The sequence below is a fragment of the Castor canadensis genome, chromosome 14 (assembly GCF_047511655.1).
Source record: "Castor canadensis chromosome 14, mCasCan1.hap1v2, whole genome shotgun sequence".
NCBI lineage: Eukaryota > Metazoa > Chordata > Mammalia > Rodentia > Castoridae > Castor > Castor canadensis.
The window spans coordinates 57406448-57430116 of NC_133399.1; the positions used below are offsets into that span (position 1 = coordinate 57406448).

The 23669-nt window shown below is 36.5% G+C and overlaps 1 protein-coding gene across 1 annotated transcript in view; it reads right to left on the reverse strand.

The window, feature by feature from the left end:
• Positions 1-23669, reverse strand: part of LOC109676412 (disintegrin and metalloproteinase domain-containing protein 5-like) — a 208130-nt gene that overhangs the window by 96003 nt on the left and 88458 nt on the right. The window contains exons 14-16 of the mRNA XM_074053314.1: positions 22249-22447; positions 18347-18437; positions 16909-17107 (exon numbers count right to left, since the gene is read on the reverse strand). Of these exons, the coding sequence (XP_073909415.1) occupies positions 16909-17107; positions 18347-18437; positions 22249-22447 (489 nt within the window). The remainder of the gene's footprint in view (positions 1-16908; positions 17108-18346; positions 18438-22248; positions 22448-23669) is intronic.

Sequence of the window (23669 nt, forward strand, 5' to 3'; positions counted from 1 at the left end):
ATTAACTCAAAATGGATCAAGGATGTTAATGTCAGACCACAAACTCTAGTTGATACAGGAAAGAGTAGGAAATACTCTGGAATTAGTAGGTATAGGCAAGAACTTTCTCAATGAAACCCCAGCAGCACAGCAACTAAGAGACAGCATAGATAAATGGGACCTCATAAAACTAAAAAGCTTCTGTTCATCAAAAGAAATGGTCTCTAAACTGAAGAGAACACTCACAGAGTGGGAGAAAATATTTGCCAGCTACATATCAGACAAAGGACTGATAACCAGAATATATAGGGAACTTAAAAAACTAAATTCTCCCAAAACTAATGAACCAATAGAGAAATGGGCAAGTGAACTAAACAGAACTTTCTCAAAAGAAGAAATTCAAATGGCCAAAAAACACATGAAAATATGCTCACCATCTCTAGCATTAAAGGAAATGCAAATTAAAACCACGCTAAGATTCCACCTCACCCCTGTTAGAATAGCCATCATTAGCAACACCACCAACAACAGGTGTTGGCGAGGATATGGGGAAAAAGGAACCCTCTTACACTGTTGGTGGGAATGTAAACTAGTACAACCACTCTGGAAAAAAATTTGGAGGCTATAAGAAGCTAAACATTGATCTACCATTTGATCCAGCAATACCACTCTTGGGGATATACCCAAAAGACTGTGACACAGGTTACTCCAGAGGCACCTGCACACCCATGTTTATTGCGGCATTATTCACAATAGCCAAGTTATGGAAACAGCTAAGATGCCCCACCACTTATAATGGATTAAGCAAATGTGGTATCTATACACAATGGAATTTTATGCAGCCATGATGAAGAACAAAATGTTATCATTCCTGGTAAATGGATGGAATTGGAGAACATCATTCTGAGTGAGGTTAGCCTGGCCCTAAAGACCAAAAATTGTATGTTCTCCCGCATATGTGGACATTAGATCAAGGGCAAACACAACAAGGGGACTGGACTTTGAGCACATGATAAAAGCGAGCGCACACAAGGGAGGGGTGAGGATAGGTAAGACACCTAAAAAATTAGCTAGTATTTGTTGCCCTTAACACAGAGAAACTAAAGCAGATACCTTAAAAGCCACTGAGGCCAATAGGAGAAGGGGACCAGGAATTAGAGAAAAGGATAGATTAAAAAGAATTAACCTAGAAGGTAACACACACACACAGGAAACTAATGTGACTCAACTCCCTGTATAGCTATCCTTATCTCAACCAGCAAAAACACTTGTTCCTTCCTATTATTGCTTATACTCTCTCTTCAACAAAATTACAGATAAGGGCAAAATAGTTTCTGCTGGGTATTGAGGAGGTAGGGGGGAGAGGGAGGGAGCAGAGTGGGTGGTAAGGGAGGGTGTGGGGGCAGGGCGGAGAAATGACCCAAGCCTTGTATGCACATATGAATAATAAAACAATTTTAAAAAAATAAAAAAAAAAAAAAGAAATGAAAAATGGAAAAATCACAACAAACACAAAGGAAATCCACAGAAACATTAAGGAATACTTCAAGAATCTATATTTAAATGAATTAAAAATCAAGAAGAAACGGACAAATTTCTAGATACCTATGACCAACCAAAATTAAACTGAGAAGATATAAATCTCCTATATAGATCAATAAAATTGATGCAGCAATACAGAGTTTCCCAAAAAAGAAAAGTCCAGGACCTCCTGGACTCACTGCTGAATTCTACCAGACCTTCAAAGATGAACTAAAACCAACACTCTTCAAACTTTTCCATGTATCAGAATGGGAAAGAACACTGCCAAACTCATTCTATGAAGCCTGTATTAAACTCATCCCAAAGCTGGACAAGGACACAACAAAAAAGGAGAATTATAGGCAGATCTCTTTAATTAACTTAAATGCAACAATCCTCAAGAAAATACTGGCAAACCAACTTCAACAGCATATCAAAAAGATCATACACCATGATTAAATCAGTTTCATCCCATGGATGCAGGGATGGTTCAACATATCATTAAATGTAATACAACATATTAACAGAAGCAATGACAAAAAAATCATACAATCAACTCAACAGATGCAGAAAAAGCCTTCGACCAAAATTCAACATCTTTCATGACAAAACTCCTGATGAAACTAGGAATACAAGGAATGTACCTCAACATAATAAAGGCTACACATCCTAAATGGGCTAAAACCGAAACTATTTCCTCTAAAGACATGTACGAGACAAGGGTGTCCACTCTCTTCACTCTTATTCAACATAGTCTTGAAATCCCTAGCCAGACCAATACAAGAGGAAGAAGAAATAAAAATTCCTAGCCAGACCAATATGATAGGAGAAAAAAAGAAAAGGAATTTAAATAGGAAAGGAAAAAGCCAAACTATCTCTATTTGCAGATGATATGATCTTATACCTAAAAGACCTGAAAAACCTCACCAAAAACCATCTTGACATCATAAATACCTTCAGCAAAGTAGCAGAATGCACAATTAGTAGGCTTTGTAGATATGAACAGTGAACAGACTGAGAAAGAATATAGGCAAACAACTGCATTTGCAATGCCTCAAAAAATATAATACCTGAGAATAAACTTTAAAAAGAGTGTGAAAGAACTCTACAATGAAAACTAGAAACTACTGAAGAAAGAAATCGATGAAGACTTCTTCCTTGATGGGGAAGACATCTTCCCCATGGGACATGAAAATATCTCTCATGCTCATGGATTGGCAGAATCAATATTGTGAAAATGGCTATTCTGCCAAAACAATCAATATGTTCAATGCAATCCCCACTGTAATTCTAATGACATTCATCACAGAGATTGAAAAATGAACACTAAAGTTCATATGGAAGCACAAAAGACCTCCAATTGGCAAGGCAATACTGAGCAAAAAGAGACACTGTAAGTTATCACAATTCCTGACCTCAAACTATACTACAGAGCCACAGCAATAAAGACAGCATTGTACTGACATAAAACAGACATGAAGACCAGTGGAACAGAAGACCCAGATAAATCCACGCAGCTATGCCCACCTGATTTTTGACAAAGGTGCCCAAAATATACAATGGAGAAAAGACAGCTTTTACAACAAATGTGGCTGGGAAAACTGTATATCTGCATGTAGAAAACTGAAACTAGATCCATGTTTCTCACCCTGTACAAGGATCATCTCAAAGAGGATTAAAGATGTTAACTTTGAAGTCAGTGCAGAAAGAGTAGGGAATACACTGGAACTTGTATGCACAGGCAATGACTTTCTAAGTAGAACTCAAATGGCTCAGCAACTAAGAGAAAGAATTGACAAATGGGACTACAAGTAACTAAAAAACTCTGCATAACATAAAAAAATGGTTACCAGTTTGAAGAGACAGCCCCCACAATAGGAGAAAATCTTTGCCACCTATACATCTAATTAGGGATTCATAACCAGAATGTACAGGAAGCTCAAAAAACTAAATTCCCAAAAAATCAATGACCCAATGACAAAATGGGCAGATGAACTGAACAAAGCATTCTCAAGGAAAGAAGTCCAAATGGCCAAAAAACACATGAATAAATGTTCACTCTCCCTGCCCATAAAGGAAATGCAAATCAAAACCACACTAAGATTCCATCTCACTCCTGTTAGAATTGCTACCATCAAGAACACAAACAATGAAATATGTTGTGAAGATGTGGGGGAAAAGGATCCTTCATACACTGTTAGTGGGAATGTAAATTAATACAGCCTCTAAGAACTAAAAATAGAACTGCCATATGGTTCACCAATGCATCTCCTAGATATATAACTGAAAGAATGTAAATCAGGTTACACCTGCACTCCCATATTCACAAGAGCCAAGCTATGGAAACACCGAAGATGTCCTACCACTGATGAATGGATGAAGAAAATGTGGAATTTATATACAATGGAAATTTATTTAGCCACAAAGAAGAATAAAATTTTGTCAATTTGCATGTAACACAATAGAACTGGTAAACATCATCTTAAGTGAAGTTAGCCAGGTTCAGAAAAATCAAAGGCCAAGTGATTTCTCTCATATGTAGAATATGGGCCCAATACAAATACAAGCAATGTTATGAAAACAGATCATGCTAAGGGGAAGTCACATATGAGAGAGGGAGGGTAAAAGAAGGAGTTAAGAAGGTGAATATGGTTGATGTACTCTCTATAGAAGAATGAAAATAGAATTTTCAAACCTATTGAAATCACCATAAAAAGGGGACTAAGGTAGAAAGAAGAAAAATAGAGGATATGAATTCAGGTTATCATACATGGAAATGTCACTAGGAAACTACTTGTATAGCTATCTTAAACAAACAAAAATGTCATTTTTTTCTTTTACAAAATCAGAGAACAGGAGGGAGAACAGGTCCTGTCTGGGGGATTGGTAGCAGTGGGAGTGGGGAGGATGTTGGGAAAGGAGGCAGAATGGTAAATATAGTGCAAATACTGCATACACATGTATGCAAATGGAAAAATGAGACCTGTTGAAAGTATTACAAGAATAGGGGGGAGGGGAATAAAGGAGAATGATGGAGAGGGTGAATTCAACTATGATATAGTGTATGAACTTTTATAAATGTCACAATGTGCCCCCAGCACAAAAATTATTTTTAAAAAAATTTTAAGGAAAAGAAAAAACAAAGGCTTTATTTTTTTCTCTAATATGTGGGATATAGGTCCAATACAAATAAAAGAAATATTATATATTCATAGATCTATATATAGCATAGGAATCTAAAAGTGGGACTGGTAGAGGAGACAAAGGAAGGTAGGAAAAAAGACCAAAAAGATAGCAAATAATAATGAAATACATCACAACTGTGTAGGAACAAGGCACAAGGAGACACACTGAAAATGTTAAACTACACAGGATGGGGGGAAAGAGTGAGAAAGTACAATGGAGAGGGATTACATTGACTTAAGCACAATGCATGTACAGGTATAATATCAATGCAAAAAATCCCACTTACCAATGAACAGACACCTAAATAATGAATGACAAGAGTAAAAAACAGGTCATACTATGGGAAAGGCACTAACAGGAACAGAGAGAATAAAAGAAGGAAATTAAGAAAGTGAATACAGTTGATATACTTTATACACAAGGATGAAAATAGAATTTTCAAACCTGTTGAAATCACCATAAGAAGGGGACTAACGTAGAAAGGAGAAAAATGAATGGGATGAACCAATTCGGGTTATAATACATATATTCATGGAAACATCACAATGAAACTCTCTGTATAGATATGTTTTTTTTAAACAAGTAATATTACTGTTACAAAAATGATGTTGAGATCATTCATAACAAATACTACTGAGTACTGTCCATGACTGTAAATAATCAGAGAAAATGGAGACCTGGATATCTTTGCATTATTGGATTTGAGCATGTTTTAGGCCTACCTTAATATTTAATTATCTACAAGAAGGCACTTTTAACTTGCTAGGGGCTACTGCTAAGAGCCTACACTGTGAAGTTAAGTGTTAAAATGTACATTTTGTCTGTAAGAAATGTAAGTGATTTTTGTCCAATTGTGTTAATAATTCCCAAATTACAGTTTTATGGCTCTATAGGACACTGACAAGTTTTGCCTTGAACCCAGCAATGGTATTCCAACATTGTTTTTCCAAATGCCTCTAAATATACAGTACTTCAAATGTTCTTTGAACTACCTGTAACAACCTGCTTCCTTGATAATTAGTTAAATATCTGTTTAACAGATGCTGTTTTTACATTTGTATAAGTCACATTTTTAACATGCCTGTAATCCTCTCTATTTAAGAGACAGAGACGGGGAGGATCACAGTTAGAGGTCAGTCTCAGCAAAATGTTAGCAAAACCCAATCCCAAAAAATAAGCCAGGCTTGGTGGCACAGAAGGATCACAGTCTGAGGTTGGAATGGGCAAAAACACAAGACCCTATCTGACAAAATAACTAAATCAAACAAACAAACAAAAAAAAAACCCAAAATAGAAGCTTGAAGGCATGGCTCAAAATCAGCAACTGGCACAAAAACAGAGGCATAGACCAATCAAACAGAAGATCTAGAAAAATGCCCAATCAAACACACCTATATGATTCTTTACATATACCTTTTGATCTATTAAAAAGCATACACTTGACAAAAGACAGCCTTTTTAAGAAGTGATCCTGAGAAAACTGAATAACCACATGTAGAAGACTAAAACTAGATCTTTATCACTCACCCTATCAAAAAATCAACTCAAAATGAATCAAAGACATTAATGAAACACATGAAACTTTGAACCCACTAGAGGAAAACATTAGGAACCATTTCAAGATATAAATATGAGCAATAATTTTCAGAATAGGACACTAACAATTCAACAAATAATAACAAGAATTAAAAAATGGAATCACACCAAATTTAAAAGTTCTGCACATGAAAAAAAAATACCCAACAGAATGAAGAATGGGAAAAATCCTTCTCAGATACTCATATGACAGGAGATACCTAGAATATCTAAAGAACTCAAAATATTAAACAATGAAAGAGAAAATAACTAAATCAATAAGTGGACAAAGGAAAAGGAACTGAACAGACACTTTTAAAATGCAGAAGTAGAAATGGCCAATAAATACATGAAGAAGAAATAGTCAACATTCTGAGCCATTAAGGAATGCAAGTCAAACTACATTGAGACCACTGTGGTGGCACATGTCTGCAATCCCAACACTTTGGGAAGTGAAAACAGGATAATAGTAGTCTGAGGCCAGCCTGAGCAAAAAGCATGAGATCCAATCTGAAAAACTACTATATAAAGCAAAAGGTATGGGGTTTGCACCTGAAATCCCAGGTATGAGGGAGGCACAGGTAGAAGAATAGCAGTCCAGGCCAATCAGGCAAAGATGTGAGACCTGGGAAGGGAGATAAAAGAGAATGATGTTGGGGATGAATTTAACTATGATATATTCTTGGCACCTTTGTGGAGGTCACAATGTATCCCCAATACAATAATATAATTTTAAAAAGTGAGACCCTGTCCAAAAAAACAAAGCAAAAAGGGCTAAAGGTGTGGTTAAAGTGGAGAGTGCCTGCCTATAAGCACAAGACTTGGGCTTGGCTCAAGTGATAGAGTGATTGTCAAGCAAGGGTGAGCCCTGAGTTCAAACCCCAGTACTAACAACAACAACAAAAAACCCTAAGATTCCATCTCAACCCAGCTATCTCATCAAGAAAACAAACAACAACAAATGTTGTTGAGGCTGTGGGAAGAAAAGGAAGCCTTATTCACTGCTGGTGGGAATGAAAGTTAATCTTGCCTCTATGGAAATCAGTATGGAGGTTCCTCAAAAAAATTAAAAAGAAAACTTCCACATGATCCATCCAAAAAATATCAAAGTCAATGTACGTAGAAACACCTGCACACCCATGTCAAATTACAGAATCAGCCCATCAATGTATGAATGGATACAGAAAAGGTGGTAAATACACACTGTGGAGTTTTACTCAGCCATTAAGAAGAATAAAATCATGTCCTTTGCAGGAAAATGATGAAACTGGAGACTATCATGTTAAGTGAAATAAGTCAATCCCACAAAATCACATATTTTCTCTCATTTGTGAAGTCTGAGGTGGGAAAAGAATGCTGTGAGAATAAAAGAAAGACTACTAGGAAGGTAGAAGGGGAAGCAGAGAAAGGGTAGATATAAGAGGATAAGGGGGTGAAGATGACCAAAGTACATTGTGTGTGGAAATGTCATAAAACCCCTTATTATGTACAATTAAGACACATTAGTAAAAAAGATTTTTAACTAAAGAAGAGTTGGTTATTTGAAAAGATAAAAATCATAAATTTTAAGCTAGACTAAGTTGGAAAGATGGAAGTTGCAAATGAAATCAGAAATGAAAGAGAAGATACAACGACTGAAACTATAGAATTACAAAAGATCAGAAGTGATTACTTTGAATACTTATACATTGGACAACCTAGAAGACCAGACAAATTTTTAGACATATACAATTCAACAAGTGAATCATGAAGTAATAGAAAATGTGAACACCTCAATTAATTATTTAGGAGAATCAGTAATGAAATGTAAACTATTAAAGAAAAGTCCAGAACTTGATGACATAGGTAAATTATACCAAATATTTCAACAAAAACTATTATCAGTTCTTCTCAAAGTTTTCCAATTGCTTGAGGAATAAAATACTTCCAAATTCATTTTATGAGGCCAGGATTTACTCAGATATCAAAGTCAAACAAGGACATTACAAAAAAAGAAAATTAAAGACCAATGTTCCTCATGAATACAGATGGGAAATCCTGAAGAAAAGACTAGCCAATAAAATTTACAGCATGATAATGGATCATTTGCCATTACAAGTAGGATTTATTCCAAGAATGCAAGCATGATTCAATATGTGCAAATCTGTAAATGCCATAGACCATAGCAATGAAAATCCCCACCCAAAGCAATGAAATAATGGCAAAAAACTTCTTTTGCCTAAAAATACAGAAATATAGATCCAGAAACCCACAAGACACCAAATAATGAGTCCAAGTGACCCACATCAAGTGAACAACATCATAATCATACTATAAAAAGGTAACAACACAGGCCATTTTGAAAGGAACAAAGGAAAAGTGAAATTGCCCCATAAGATTATTAGCAAATTTTTCAGCAAAATTCTCACAGGCCAGAAGGGAGAAGGATGATATAGTCAAGATGCTGAGAGGAAAAAATTGTAGGTAAGTAAAAATATTATACCCTAACAATCCTGTTTCTTAAAAACAAAAAGGAAACAAAGACTTTCTCAAATGAGAGAAAGAGAGAGAGATGATGATCATCATCATCATGATCATGAGAAATTCTCAATGGAAGTCTCCATGCCAGAGGAAGAGGACACTAGTTAATAGCATGAAAACATATGAAAGTATAAAACTCACTGGTAGAAGTAAGTAATGTCAAATCCAAACACACTAAAACTATAATGGTGGTAAGTAAATTAATTATTCCTGCAGTATAAAGGTTTAAAGGCAAAAGTAAAGCTGCAATAATTAGTCAAGGATAAAATTATAAAGTATGTAAATATTGACATAAAAATTAGCATTAAGGAATGGGGGTAAAATGAGTGTTTGTATATGAAGGTAAGTGATCAGGTGAAAAGTATGAGAAGTTGTACATAAGACTCAGAGAAACCTGAGCAAAACCTGCAACAAAGCAAAAGCCTCTAAGAGACAAAATATAGAACCACAGTGAGACCACACTTCATGCCTTTAAAATTGGTATTATGAAAAAAAATGAAAGGTAAGTGTTGGAGAAGATCCAATATGGTAATTGGGACACAGCCACAGACTGCATGAGTTCCATGAATTAGGGACCCTGCTAAGACACTGGAGATATGCTTGGCTGAGGTAAAGCACAGGGAGAGCCAAAAGTATGGCACTTTGAACCCATAGATCATGGAAGGTTTCTCCACACCACAATCTACTAAAAGAACAGCCAGTCCACTAAGTCCCCACCCATGGAGCCTGTGCTCACTTCACTGGGATCCCTGCCCCTCAGGCCCTGCCAGGCCCCAGCTCCATGTGGGACTGCTAGAACTACACCCCACCAGGATCCCCACTCCTCGGGTCCCACTGGGCCCCAGCTCCACATGGACCACAAGATCCACACCCACTGGGATCCCTGCCCCTCAGGCCCCTCTAGGCCCCAGCTCTACAGTATTGCTGGACAGCTGCTCCATCAGGCCACTGCTCAGCAGGCCACTACAGGAGGGCCTCTTAGACAGGACCAAACCTATCTAAGAGAAACAGACAGACAGGACTGGATGCTAAAGGAGTAACATCAGAACAACTAAGACTGTAATTGAACTGTTCCAGAACTGGTGATTTTTTTTTTTGCCCTTCTTTAAGGGTTTGGCTGTCTGGTTCACTGTTTCATCACCCACCATCTATCCCATTTTTCTCCTTTTCCTTCTTTTTTTTTCTTTCTTTTACCTTTCCTTCTCTTTCTCTTTTTTATACTTCCCTCTTGGTTTTATTAGTGTTAATATTGTAATCCAGCTAATACTAAATTACACATAGTCCAGGGACTGAAACAATATCTAGTGGAAAAATGGATAAATGAAAAAGGGATGGAAAACATTCTCCCCACAAAAATAAAGTAGTACAGGATTTAGAGCGAAAAGAAGAAAACGGATACCCAGATCCAAACTCCAACAAAACAAAGATAAACTATACCAAGAAACCCAATGAAGCCCACAAGAACGTTCTGAAAGAAGAAATCCTGCAAGTAATTAATGAGAATTTCATAGAGACGTTACTAGACATGGTCAACCAAGATGAACAGGAGGCACTCAAGAAATTCCAAGACAACAAAAATAAAGAATATGAGAAAACACAGAAACAAATGAATGAAATCATAGGAGCCCTAAATAAACACCAAACTGAAACAGAGAACACTATAAAAAGAGAAATAAATGAATTAAGGCTGAAAAATGACAATATTAAAGAAGAAGTGATCCACAAAATGGAAAAACCTCGGAAAAAAGAATGAAACAGAAATACAAAACAAAATAGAAGGCCATTCCAACAGAATAGAGCAAACTGAAGGCAGAATCTCAGAACTTGAAGATGAAATGGAAATTAAAGGAAAAACTGAAGAACTATTAGTTAAACAACTCAAGACCTGTGAAAAGAATATGCAAGAACTCACTGACTCTATCAAAAGACCAACCTGAGAATTCTCAACCAAACTTGAGAATCATGGGCATCGAAGAAGGAGAAGAGGTGCAAGCAAAAGGAATGCATAATATATTCAACAAAATAATAACAGAAAATTTCCCAAATCCAGAAAAAACTATGCCCATTCAGGTACAGGAAATCTTCAGAATACTGAACAGACTTGACCAAAATAGAACTACCCCATGACACATTATCATTAAAACAACAAACACAGAGAATATAGAAAGAATACTGAAGGCTGTAAGAGAGAAAAAAACAAATAACATACAAAAGTAAACCAATCAAAATCACAGTAGATTTCTCAATGGAAACCTTAAAAACAAAAAAGCATGGAATGAGATATCCCAGGCACTGAATAAAAATAACTTCAACCCTAGGATACTCTACCCAGCAAAACTATCATTCAAAATAGATGGAGCAATAAAAGCCTTCCATAATAAGAAGAAACTAAAACAATATATGACCACCAAACCACCACTACAAAAGATTCTCCAAGGAATTCTGCACACAGAAAGTGAAAGCAAACAAAACCATGAAAGGGCAGGCAATACCAAACCACAGGAGAAGAAAAGGCAAGAAAGTAAAGAGTAACATTGATTCAGCTGCACACAATCAAACCCTTAAACAACAAAGACAACTAAATGACAGGAATCACCACATACCTATCAATACTAATGCCGAATGTTAATGGACTAAATTCCCCCATCAAAAGATACCATTTGGTAAACTGGATTGAAAAGGAAGATCCAACAATCTGCTGCATACAGGAGACCCACCTCATTGACAGAAATAAGCACTGACTGAGAGTGAAAGGCTGTAAGAAGATTTACCAAGCCAATGGCCCCCAAAAAAAGGCAGGGGTAGCAACATTTATCTCAGACAAAGTAGACTTCAAACTTACACTGATCAAACAAGATAAAGCAGGACACTCCATACTAATAAAAGGGGAAATACACCAAAAGGAAATAACAATTATCAACCTATATGCACCCAACGTCAATGTACCCAATTTCATCAAACCTACTGTGAAGGACATAAAAACATATATAAACTCCAACACAGTGGTATTGGGAGACCTTAATACCCCCATCATCAATAGATAGATCATCCAAACAAAAAATCGATAAAGAAATCCTAGAACTAAATCACACCATAGATCAAATGGACCTAGCTGATGTCTACAGAATGCTTCATGCAACAACTGTACAATATATCTTCTTCTCAGAAGCCCATGGAACCTTCTCCAAAATTGATCACATCTTAGGACACAAAGCAAGCCTCAGCAAATATAAGAAAATAGAAATAATCCCAGGCATTCTATCTGATCACAATGCATTAAAACTAGAACTCAACAACAGAAACAACAGTAGAAAATATGCAAACAATTGGAAGCTGAACAACACATTGCTCAATCATCAATGGGTCATTGATTAAATAAAAGAGGAAATTAAAAGGTTCCTTGAAGTTAATGAAAATGAAAACACAGTCTACCAGAACCTATGGGACACAGCAAAGGCAGCCTTAGAGGAAAGTTTATAGCCATGAGTACACATATTAAAAGGACAGAAAGATCTCAAATCAGTGACCTAATATGACATCTCAAACTTCTAGAAAAACAAGAAAAAGCAAATCCCAAAACAAGCAGAAGGAGAAAAATAATAAAAATAAGGGCTGAAATCAATGAAATAGAAGCAACAAAAAAAAGAAAACATACAGAGAATCAATGTAACAAAAAGCCGGTTCTTTGAATAAATAAATAAGATTGACAGACCCTTGGCAAACCAGACTAAAATGAGGAGAGAATACAAATCAGTAAAATCAGAAATGCAAAAGGGGAGATAAAACAAACACCATGAAAATCATCAGAGACTACTTTGAGAACCTATAAGCTAATAAATTTGAAAATCTCAAAGAAATGGACAGATTTCTAGAAACTTACAACCACCTAAAACTGTACCAAGAAGATATTAATCACCTGAATAGATCTATAACACAAAGTGAAATTGAAGCTGCCATCAAGAGCCTCCCAAAAAAGAAAAGTCCAGAACCTAATGGATTCACTGCTGAATTCTATCACATGCGTAAAGAAGAATTAATACCAACTCTCCTCAAACTGTTCCATGAAATAGAAAGGGAAGGAACACTGCCTAACTCATTTTATGAAGCCACTATTACTCTCATCACACAACCAGACAAAGACACCTCCAAAAAGAAGAACTATAGGCCAATATCCTTAATGAACATTGATGCAAAAATCCTCAATAAAATAACGGCAAACTGAATCCAACAACACATCCGAAAGAGCATTCACCACGACCAAGTTGGCTTCATCCCAGGGATGCAGGGGTGGTTCAACATACACAAATCTATAAATGTAATACAGCACATCAATAGAAGCAAAAACAAAAACCACTTGATAATCTCAATAGATGCAGAAAAAGCCTTCAACAAGATCCAACACCACTCATGATAAAGGCTCTAAGAAAACTAGGAATAGAAGGAATGTACCTCAACATTGTAAAGGCTATATATGACAAACCTATAGCCAACATCATACTTAACAGTGAAAAACTGAAACCATTCCCCCTAAAATCAGGAACAAGACAAGGGTGCCCACTATCCCCACTCCTATTCAACATAGTACTGGAAATCCTAGCCAGAGCAATTAGGCAAGAAGAAGAAATAAAAGGACTACAAATAGGTAAAGAAACTGTCAAAATATCCTTATTAGCAGATGATATGATCCTATGTCTTAAAGACCCAAAAAACTCTTAGACACCAACTTACAAAAATCATTAGCTTTTCTATACACCAACAATGAACAAACTGAGTAGGAATATATGGAAACAATTCTACTTACAATAGCCTCATAATTAGTCAAATCCTAAGAGTAAACTTAACAAAAGATGTGAATGACCTCTACAAGGGGAATTACAAACCCCTGAAGAAAGAGATCGAGGAAGACTACAGAAGGTGGACAGATCTCCCATGCTAATGGATTGGTAGAATCAACATACTAAAAATGCAATTCCCATCAAAATCCCAATCAATGGCGGTCATCAAAGAGATTGAAAAATCTACCTTAAAGTTCATTTGGAAACACAACAGACCATAAATAGCCAAGGCAATACTCAGCAAAAAGAGCAATTCTGGCTGTATCACAATACCCAACTTCAAACTGTATTACAAAGCAATAGCAATAAAAACAGCATGTTACTGGCACAAAAACAGACATGAAGGCCAGTAGAACATAATAGAGGACCCAGATATGAATTCACACAACTATACCCACCTTATTTTTGACAAAGGTACCAAAAATATACAATGGAGAAAAGACAGCCTTTTCAACAAATGTTGCTGGGGAAAGTGGTTACCCATCTGCAAGAAACTGAAACTAGATCCATGTCTATCACCCTGTACTAGTATCAACTCAAATGGATCAAGGACCTTAATATCAGACCCAAAACTCTGAAGTTACTGCAGGAAGGAGCAGGAAACACTGTGGAACTAATAGGCATAGGCAAGGACTTCCTCAATAGAACCCCAGCAGCCCAGCAAATAAGAGAAAGAATGGACAAATGGGACTTCATAAAGTTAAAAATCTTCTGCACAACAAAAGAAATGGTCTCTACACTGAAGAGACCATCCACAGAGTGGGAGAAAATATTTGCCAGCTATGCATCAGACAAAGGACTGATAACCAGAATATACAGGGAGCTCAAAAAACCAAAGTCCCCCAAATCAATGAACCAATAAAGAAGTGGACAACTGAACTAAACAGAACTTTCTCAAAAGAAGAAATTCAAATGGCCGAAAAAATGCTCACCATCTCTGGCCATAAAGGAAAACCACATAATCAAAACCACACTAAGATTCTACCTCACCCATGTTAGACTAGCCATCATCAAAAACACCAACAACAACTGGTGTTGGTGAGAATGTGGGGGGAAAAAGAACCCTTGTACACTGCTGGTGAGAATGCAAGCTGGTGCAACCACTCTGGACAAAAATTTGGAAGATTCTTAAACATAGACCTGCCATATGATCCAGCAATCCCACTCCTGGGGATATACCCAAAGGAATGCAGCACAGGTTACTCCAGAGGCACCTGCATACCCATGTTTATTGCAGCACTGTTCACAATAGCCAAGTTATGGAAACAACCAAGATGCCCCACTACTGACAAATGGATCAAGAATATGTGGTGTTTATACACAATGGAATTTTACCTAGCCATGAAGAAGAATATGTGGTGTTTATACACAATGGAATTTTACCTAGCCATGAAGAAGAATGAGCTAGTAAATGGATGGAAGTGGAGAACGTCATTCTGAGCGAAGTTAGCCAGACTCAGAAAACCAAAAATTGTATGTTCTCCCTCATATGCAGTCTTTAGATCTAGGGCAAATGCAGCAATGTGGTTGGACTTGCATCACATGACAAGGGGAGAACACATACGGAAGGTATGGGGTTAGATAGAAAACACAAAACATGAAAGTGTTTGATGTCCCCACTCCAGAGGAACTAATACAGAAACCTTAAAGTGATAGAGGTCAATATGAGAAGGGGATCAGGAACCAGTGTAAATATCAGTTAGAGATGCATCAACCTGTGTTGTAACACATTTATACATGAAAGCAATGCTAGGAGTCTCTCTGTATAGCTGTCCTTATCTCAACTAGCTTGTTTATTTCTGCTCTTCAACATAACTGGAAAAAAGTACAGAATAGGTTCTGCCTGGAAGCAAAGGGGGAGAGGAGGAGAGGGTGGGGACAGGGGGCAGAAGTGACCCAAACAGTGTACACACATGTGAATAAATGAATAATAAAGAACATAACAATGTAATAAATTGGAAACAAATGGGAGAAAATATTTGAAAACAATATTTCTGATAAGAGATTAATATCAAAAATAGATAACTCCAACACCTTAACAACAAGAATAACCTGATTGAAAATTGAGAAAAGACTTAAAAATATATTTCCCCAAATTAGATATGCCAGTGGCCAATAAGAATATAAAAAGATGGTTCACACCACTAATCATTAAGGAAATGAACATATAATGACACCAGATGCCAATGGCTCAGGCCTGCAATCTTAGCTACGGGAGGATGAGATAAGGAGGTTTGGGGTTCAATGCCAGCCCCAGAAGGTATTTCATGAAACCACATATCAATCAATAGCTGGATATGGAAGCATGTACCTGTGACAAGGTATGTGAGAGGCTGAGATCCAGATGATCATGACATAAAGCATGACCCTCGTTTCCAAATAACCAGAGAGAAAAGGATTGGAAGTGTGCTTCAAGCAGTAGAGAGTCTGTTAGGAAGTGTAAGTCCCTGAGTTCAAATCCCAGTTCTACCCCCCTACAACAAAATACTACTTCACATCTACTAGGATATTTGCTATCACAATAAGTGTTGCTGGGACTGTGGAGAAACTGGAAGCTTGTAAATTGTTGGTAGGAATGTAAAATACTATAGCCACTATGGAAAATCCTATGGAAGTTCCTCAAAAAATTAAAACTAGAATTACCATAGTGTCCAGAAATTCTACTTCTGGGTAGAGACCCCAAAGAATTAAAGCAGAGTTCTCAAAGGCATTTGTACTCCCATGTTTATGGCGGCATTATTTACAATGGCTGAAATGTGTAAGTATCCCAAACATCCATGGACAGTTGAATGCATAAGCAAAATGAGTTATACACATACAATGGAGTATTATTCAGCCTTAAGGATGGTAATTCTAAATCTATGCTATAATATAGATGGGCTGTATGGACCTTAGCTAAGTAAAATAAACCAAAAAGACACATACTGAATGATGCCCCTACGTGTGTCCCTGCAGTTTTCAAATCCACAGGGACAGAACATAGAATGGTGGTTCCCAGTGACTAAAGAGAGGAAGCAATGGGAAGCTATTGCCTATAGGGGTGGAGTTTCATTTTGTCAAGACGCCAAGAGTTACTGAAACACATGGTAGGGATGGGGTAATGGCTATGCCACATTGGTGAATGATTTTAACGCCACTAGTTTGATTATATGTTCTTAAGATGGAATTTTTGTTATATGCATCTTACCACAATTTTTAAAATGGTGAAAATACATCGGTTGACATATTGTCAAAATGAGTATGACCATAAAAGCAATTTGAAAACAAGGTGAGTTTTTGTAATTCTAATTACCATATCAGGACCACAGGAGGAGCCATCCTCTACATAAGTGAGATCTCTCCCCTCAGGGTTCCAAGCGCGTGGAGTAGCCTGTCTAAATGCAGATGTACACGTGTCATCCCTCACGTGAGCGTAAACCACAGATAAATTGGCCTTTATCACTAAGTGCTTGCGTGGCCATTTACAAACTAATTTTCCACACAGCAAGTTACTGGAAACAAAAGGGAAATTTTTCTCTTATCATTTACTGAGATAACACAGATAGCTGATAACATAAGTTAATAACTAGATTCTGTATCGTTAGGAAAATAAGCAATCTATTTTCTCCCTAGATAGATAGGTAGATAGAGATATACATTGATAGAGATATGTTTTTACCTTCTGTCTTAGTTCGTTATCTAATGTGAAAATATAGTTAATTATTCTTTTTAATTTTTAGCATATAATATTTGTACAGAAGGATGCACTTTGATATTTACATATGTGCTTACAATATACCTTACTTAGATTTACCCCTTCCATCATTCACCCTCTTCTCCCCCTTTATTAGAATTTCAACAGGTTTCATTATTCTACTTTCATATATGTATACAAAATACATCCACCATATTCCTCCCAATTCCCCCTTTCCTTATACCCACTCCCTCCTACTGGACTCATCCCCAGAAAAGACCTGTTTCACCTTCCTACCTTTCATTTTTTATGTGAATATTAATAGACCAAGAGGGCTTCATCTTGGTACTTCAGGCCTATAAATACCATGTTTTAATCAAATTAACCTCCCCATTACTTGCTCTTTCTCTATCACCATTCTCCTCTAACATTCAACTGCTTATACTACAGTGCATTATATTATATCCATATATAAATGGATTGTTTCAATATTTTTCATTCTCTAACAGAAAATACAGTTTATTCTTAATTTGTTTAGTATATAGGCAAATTTTTTAAAGTTTCACTAATTTAAATCCAAGTTTTAGCAATTTTCTCTCAGTAAAAAAATTTTAGCACAATCTACAATATGACTCTGTTGTAGGAGGCAATTCAGCAAGTGAAAAATTAATGAATCTGGCAGCCCTTTTCTTCCCTATGACCATGGATTTTAAATTCTTTCATAAGTAAAATGAAGTAATTCTTTCTCTACACAATTTACATTTAGATATTTATTTAAGATATATATCATAAACATATATTGCATATAAACTATCTAACCTAATGTCTAGTTCATCACAACCATATATAAAGGCTATGCTTTGATCACTGCTTCTTTACCATAATAGGCCTATTATGTTAACATATAAACATATGTTATAGGCAGTGGACAACACTTTTTTTTTTTTTACAAAGAAAACCTGGAAAATATGCCATTTTGCTGTGTGCAGAATACATTCTAGGATTTTAGAAATCTAACCCACATTCCAAATAAAATTCTAACTTTCTAAATACATACGGTAGCGGACAGTATGCTGAACCACAGTTTCCAAATATATCTTTTCTGGTATTAATTTCCTGGTAACAATGAAAGGAGCCACCTATAGCCTCTAAAAATGAGAAAAACAATAACAACTTAAATAAATTACAATACAGAATCCAAATTACATGACAGAAATAATAGATCCAGTCTGGAAATTATCATGTGATCCCTAAGGAAGTCAGTAGCACTCCAGCATTAAAAATTTGCTGAGGATGCAGAGCTGATTTAGAGTGAGCTTCCAATTCTAACCGTGCCCGGTCGACTTTGTTCTGTGTCAGACACAAAGGAAATGGCAACATTATCAGGCATGGTCTTCATTTTAAGAAAAATAAACAACCATGGCCCTCTTTGTTTCATCTAAATTGTTCTCTTTATGTCTTAGTTCCCTAGATATTATGAAATTTACTCTTATTAATAAGGAAATAGTATCCAGAGTGCAATACTGATAACCAGCTCAAAGAGCATTTGATTTAACTCCTATGCCATACTGTGGTCCTTATCCTGTTCCTCAGTAGTCTAATAATTGTTGGGTGAGGAATATTGAATTTTAAAATTCATCTGCTTTAGCCTTTTGACATGTTTAGTTATGTCTAATTTAAAATTTAGGGAAAAAAATCAAACATGTATAAAAGCTCACCCGTAATTTTGCTGAATGTATCGCTAACACCTTTAATTGACAACTGAGTCCTCCAACAATTTCACAGTTTACTCTTATTGTTTTTTTTTTACTTTCACAATTTACTTGAATGAATTAATCTATGTTTTGACCCAGAAATGTAATAATCTACACACGTGGAGGATGCTACAAAACACGTCAAAATAGATCTGTGAAGGCAATCCAGCACCACCAGCAATTCCTTTTTTGAAAAGGCTGCTCTTGAACTCACACAATAAGTAAAGGACTTCTTTTTGCTTTGCTTCAATCAAAATGCAACCTTGATTAAATCTAATTTAAATTTCCCAGTTCCCAATTGTAATCTGGGCCAGAATTGGGATGGCAAAAAATTTAAGGGAGAAAGAGCAAAAACTCAATAATCAAAATAAATAATGCCTTCCTGCAATATTTTTAAATTAAAATTAATGCAAGAAGCATTCATAATGAACAAAACACTAAATGTTTGGAGAGGGACAGGTCATTTGATTTACAACTTGCTTTTCACCAATCAGTCAGTGATTCCCTGACCAGGCCCAGGTGGCCTTGTCTGCGTAATGCCATGCAGCCCTCACCTAGACTGACAAGAGCATTTGCTTTTAGCAAAAGCAGCCAAATGCAAAATGTTTCCGAGTGTTTCCTCTACTCTAGAAAAACCAACAGCCTCTCTCTGCTGTCCTGTTCAACTTATTTTTGAAGCTTGGAATGACAGATATTGTAGCCTGGTTTTTCTTTTGTTTTTTGGTTCCTGAAGCCTCTCAGCCTTGACAGATCCAGTCCTGGTCAGGATTTGCATTGTCCTCACCACAGGTGGACATGGCTTCAGTTCCCTAATTCTCCTAGGGGCCAGAAAGGGAGATTTGGACCTATCAAATTTTTGCTTCTATTTCGTGGGCTTTGACTTGAGGTCTACACAGAACCCGAACACACAATTTAAGAAAGCCACATGACCAAAATTATTTGTTACACTTTAGGGCAGACCCTTGACTTCACATCTGTATTGGAATTTGCAGTGGCTCCTGAAATTTTGGGGTACACAGAAAATGCCAAAGGCTGATGACATGGAGAACTGCAATGACCTGACATAGGAGTGCTTTAGGAATTGCTTCTAGGAAAGAGGATGTGTTTTTCACACAGTAGGGCCAAGGAAACATTAAGGACTGGTTTTTATTTGTTTGTTTTTGGTTTCTGTTTTGCATCTTGGTTTGGATATTTTTGTGTATACCTGTTTGTTGTTTTATTTGGGGGAGGGGGTTGTTTTGTTTGTTGCCTTACCTTTTTGCAGCTCAAAACTCACTGTACAGAAAGCATTTATTTTGTGGACTTTTATGTATCTCTTTGCCTTAGTTGTTAATTCCTTGGGTTTATAACTTACAGTGCTTTCCAAACACACTTAATTACCAGAGCAGGCCTGTGTTTCAGTGTTTCTGCTTATGAGTGAGGAAATTCAGTGTCCTGCACTTGGTGACATGAAGCCCAGTGCTCAACACTCCTACAGGCTGCTACTCTCAGAGTTGAGGTGTATAGCAAAAATAATCAAAACAAAGCATCACTGTGGCCTCCTGCAGTTAAATGCCTGGGGCAAGAAGGGATAAAGATGAGCTGAAATAGTTCCATAAAATGTTTCCATGTAAAAACATTCCAGCCTCACCCATCACTGGAATGTCTAATGGGGTTCAAGAGTGTCAGAATATATGAAAATAGGTCCTGGATGGTGAAGGGCCTATACAATAAGAAGATGTTGCAGCCAGTATGGGCTCACACTTGGATTGCCTAGGCTGAAGTAATGAGAATGAGTAGCACATTAATATACAATGAAGGAAGAATATAAACTTCACAATTAACTAGGGTAAGCCAAAATCAATCAATTGGACATCATACAATCTGAACCTTTGAGGAAACCATGACTTATTATCATCAGCAGTTCTCAAACCAAATTTCCTCTGGCTTTTAATCATGCCAGGGTAGGGTGAAATTCTATGTAGGCTCTGTATAGTTTTCTAATAGTCATGCCAGGCTACAGAGTACAATTACATAAGCAGGTGGATCACTGACATGGGTTAGGAATCAGTGGTCAGATCCATTTCTCCACTAAGTGGGATGCAAGGCAAGTTGTAAGAATATTCTGTACCTCACTTTCTTAGTTAAAGGGAAGGTAAGCTAGTCCAATGCTGATGTCTCTCATCTAAAACATTTTATAACTATAATAGCATTTTACATTCCTCAAGTATACTTTCAAAGTTATGTCTTTCATTGTTATAAATGAAGTCATTGGGCATTCTATTAAGCATTCAGTCTGTTTGTAGTTGCATGAGTATTGTTACTATAGAACTCTCGTTGACTTTTTCTACTTGGCTCAAAACATGGAAAGGTATTTTAATAAATGAATGAATATAAAGTGCATGTGTTTCCTTTGGGATAAGGCTGAAATATGACTCAGCCTAGCACTGTTTCTTGCTTTTTATTTAATGAGAAGCTGATTTTCCTTTAGGTATTTTTTCCCTTGTCTAAGCAAGAATTCTAAATGAATTCAGCTTTTCGATTACTAAATCAGAGTGAACTGTGATTGCTAGGAGGTTTTCTATTGGAATTGCCTTGGGGTCCCTCCTTGTCTGTTGTGTGGAACCTGCCATCTGCTGGAACAGAACTACAAATTCCCTGAGCCCTTTGTGCTTAAGTTCCAGCACTTGGGCATCTCTAGTGGTAATATGTAATGCTGAACCAAAGAGAAGTGGGAGGGTGAATTTATGTGCTATTACCTTTCCTTTTTTTAATCAAGTTATAGGACTGAAAATTAAACATTGACTGCTTATGTGTGGAAGTTGTGTATTTCTGTGAAGCAAGTATGTACATTTAAATGTGTACATTTAAAGGAAACTATCAAACCTACCAGGCTGGTTGTTAGCTAAAGCCCTTGCTTATCAGATGTCATCTAGTCAATGACTAGCCATAATCCTTTAAGTCTAAAGTAAACCCTACCACCTCAAATTCTACAAAATTGTGAAAAGCTGCATTTTCACTTGAGATTACTTCCTTTTGCAAATTAGAACTCCATATAAATTCAGGAATTTTTCTTATTTTACAGAATCAAAGTATGTGATTTCCTTTAATAGTAGGTAAGACTTTATCATTCACAAAGTGTGTTACATTTTTGACCTATAGAATTGAATAACAGACATTGGAATAGTCAGATTTTAGGGACTAAGAAAAAAATTATGATGATTACCACGTCCAAATAATCTTTTACACTGTTTGTCAAAAATACGACAAATTCCTTGATAACAGTAGGATTGACCCGAATCACAGTGATGTCCATCTCGTGCATGTGTGTCAGGTACACAGTGCGGATCCTTTCCATTGCAAAACTCAACAAAGTCGCATTCATCATCAACTGATTTCCGACAAAGGGTATTAGCTGGTTTCAACTAGAAGAGAAGAATATAAGGTAGGATTATTTATTAATGATATTTCATTTTTTCTCTAAGACACAAATTTCTATCTATTTTTCCCTAAACTGCTAAAAGCATTAAGAAAATAAAGTGTTCTTGTCCCCACCAGAGCACCATACAGAGGTTTACATGATTGAAGCCTTCATGCATCAAAAAATGGGTAACTTCTTGTGGGAGATTGATGATCAGATGCCACAGGAGAAAGAAAGTAGAGTTTAAAAATCAGTATAGACACAATGGAATTCTATGCAGCCATGAAGAAGAACGAAATGTTATCATTTTCTGGTAAATGGATGGAATTGGAGAATATCATTCTAAGTGAGGTTAGCCTGGCCCAAAAGACCAAAAATCATATGTTCTCCCTCATATGTGGACATTGGATCAAGGGCAAACACAACAAGGGGATTGGACTATGAGCACATGATAAAAGCGAGAGCACACAAGGGAGGGGTGAGGATAGGTAAGACACCTAAAAAACTAGCTAGCATTTGTTGCCCTCAACACAGAGAAACTAAAGCAGATACCTTAAAGCAACTGAGGCCAATAGGAAAAGGGGAACAGGTACTAGAGAAAAGGTTAGATCAAAAAGAATTAACCTAGAAGGTAACACCCACGCACAGGAAATCAATGTGAGTCAATGCCCTGTATAGCTATCCTTATCTCAACTAGCAAAAACCCTTGTTCCTTCCTATTATTGCTTATACTCTCTCTTCAACAAAATTAGAAATAAGGGCAAAATAGTTTCTGCTGGGTATTGAGGGGGGGGAGAGGGAGGGGGCGGAGTGGGTGGTAAGGGAGGGGGTGGGGGCAGGGGGGAGAAATGAACCAAGCCTTGTATGCACATATGAATAATAAAAGAAAAATGAAAACAAAATAAAATAAAATAAAAATCAGTATAGAAATTGTTATAAATCATTGTGGCTATGTTCAAATAGTAACTTCTAATGTCTCTATGTATCAATTTAAAAATTTTAAAAAGAAACACATCATAAACATTTAGAAAAATACATTTTAAGAGTATGGATGATAATGTTTATTTCCTACATTATATTATAAACAACTTTAAAAATGAATTCTCCAATTAGACATCTCTCATTATCTTCAGAGCTTTTTTTTTCTTTTGGTCAGTGCCACAAAACCATCACTATCCAATGCAAAGTAAGTTAAATATTTTCTAGCTTTCAAAGGTCCTAGAGGC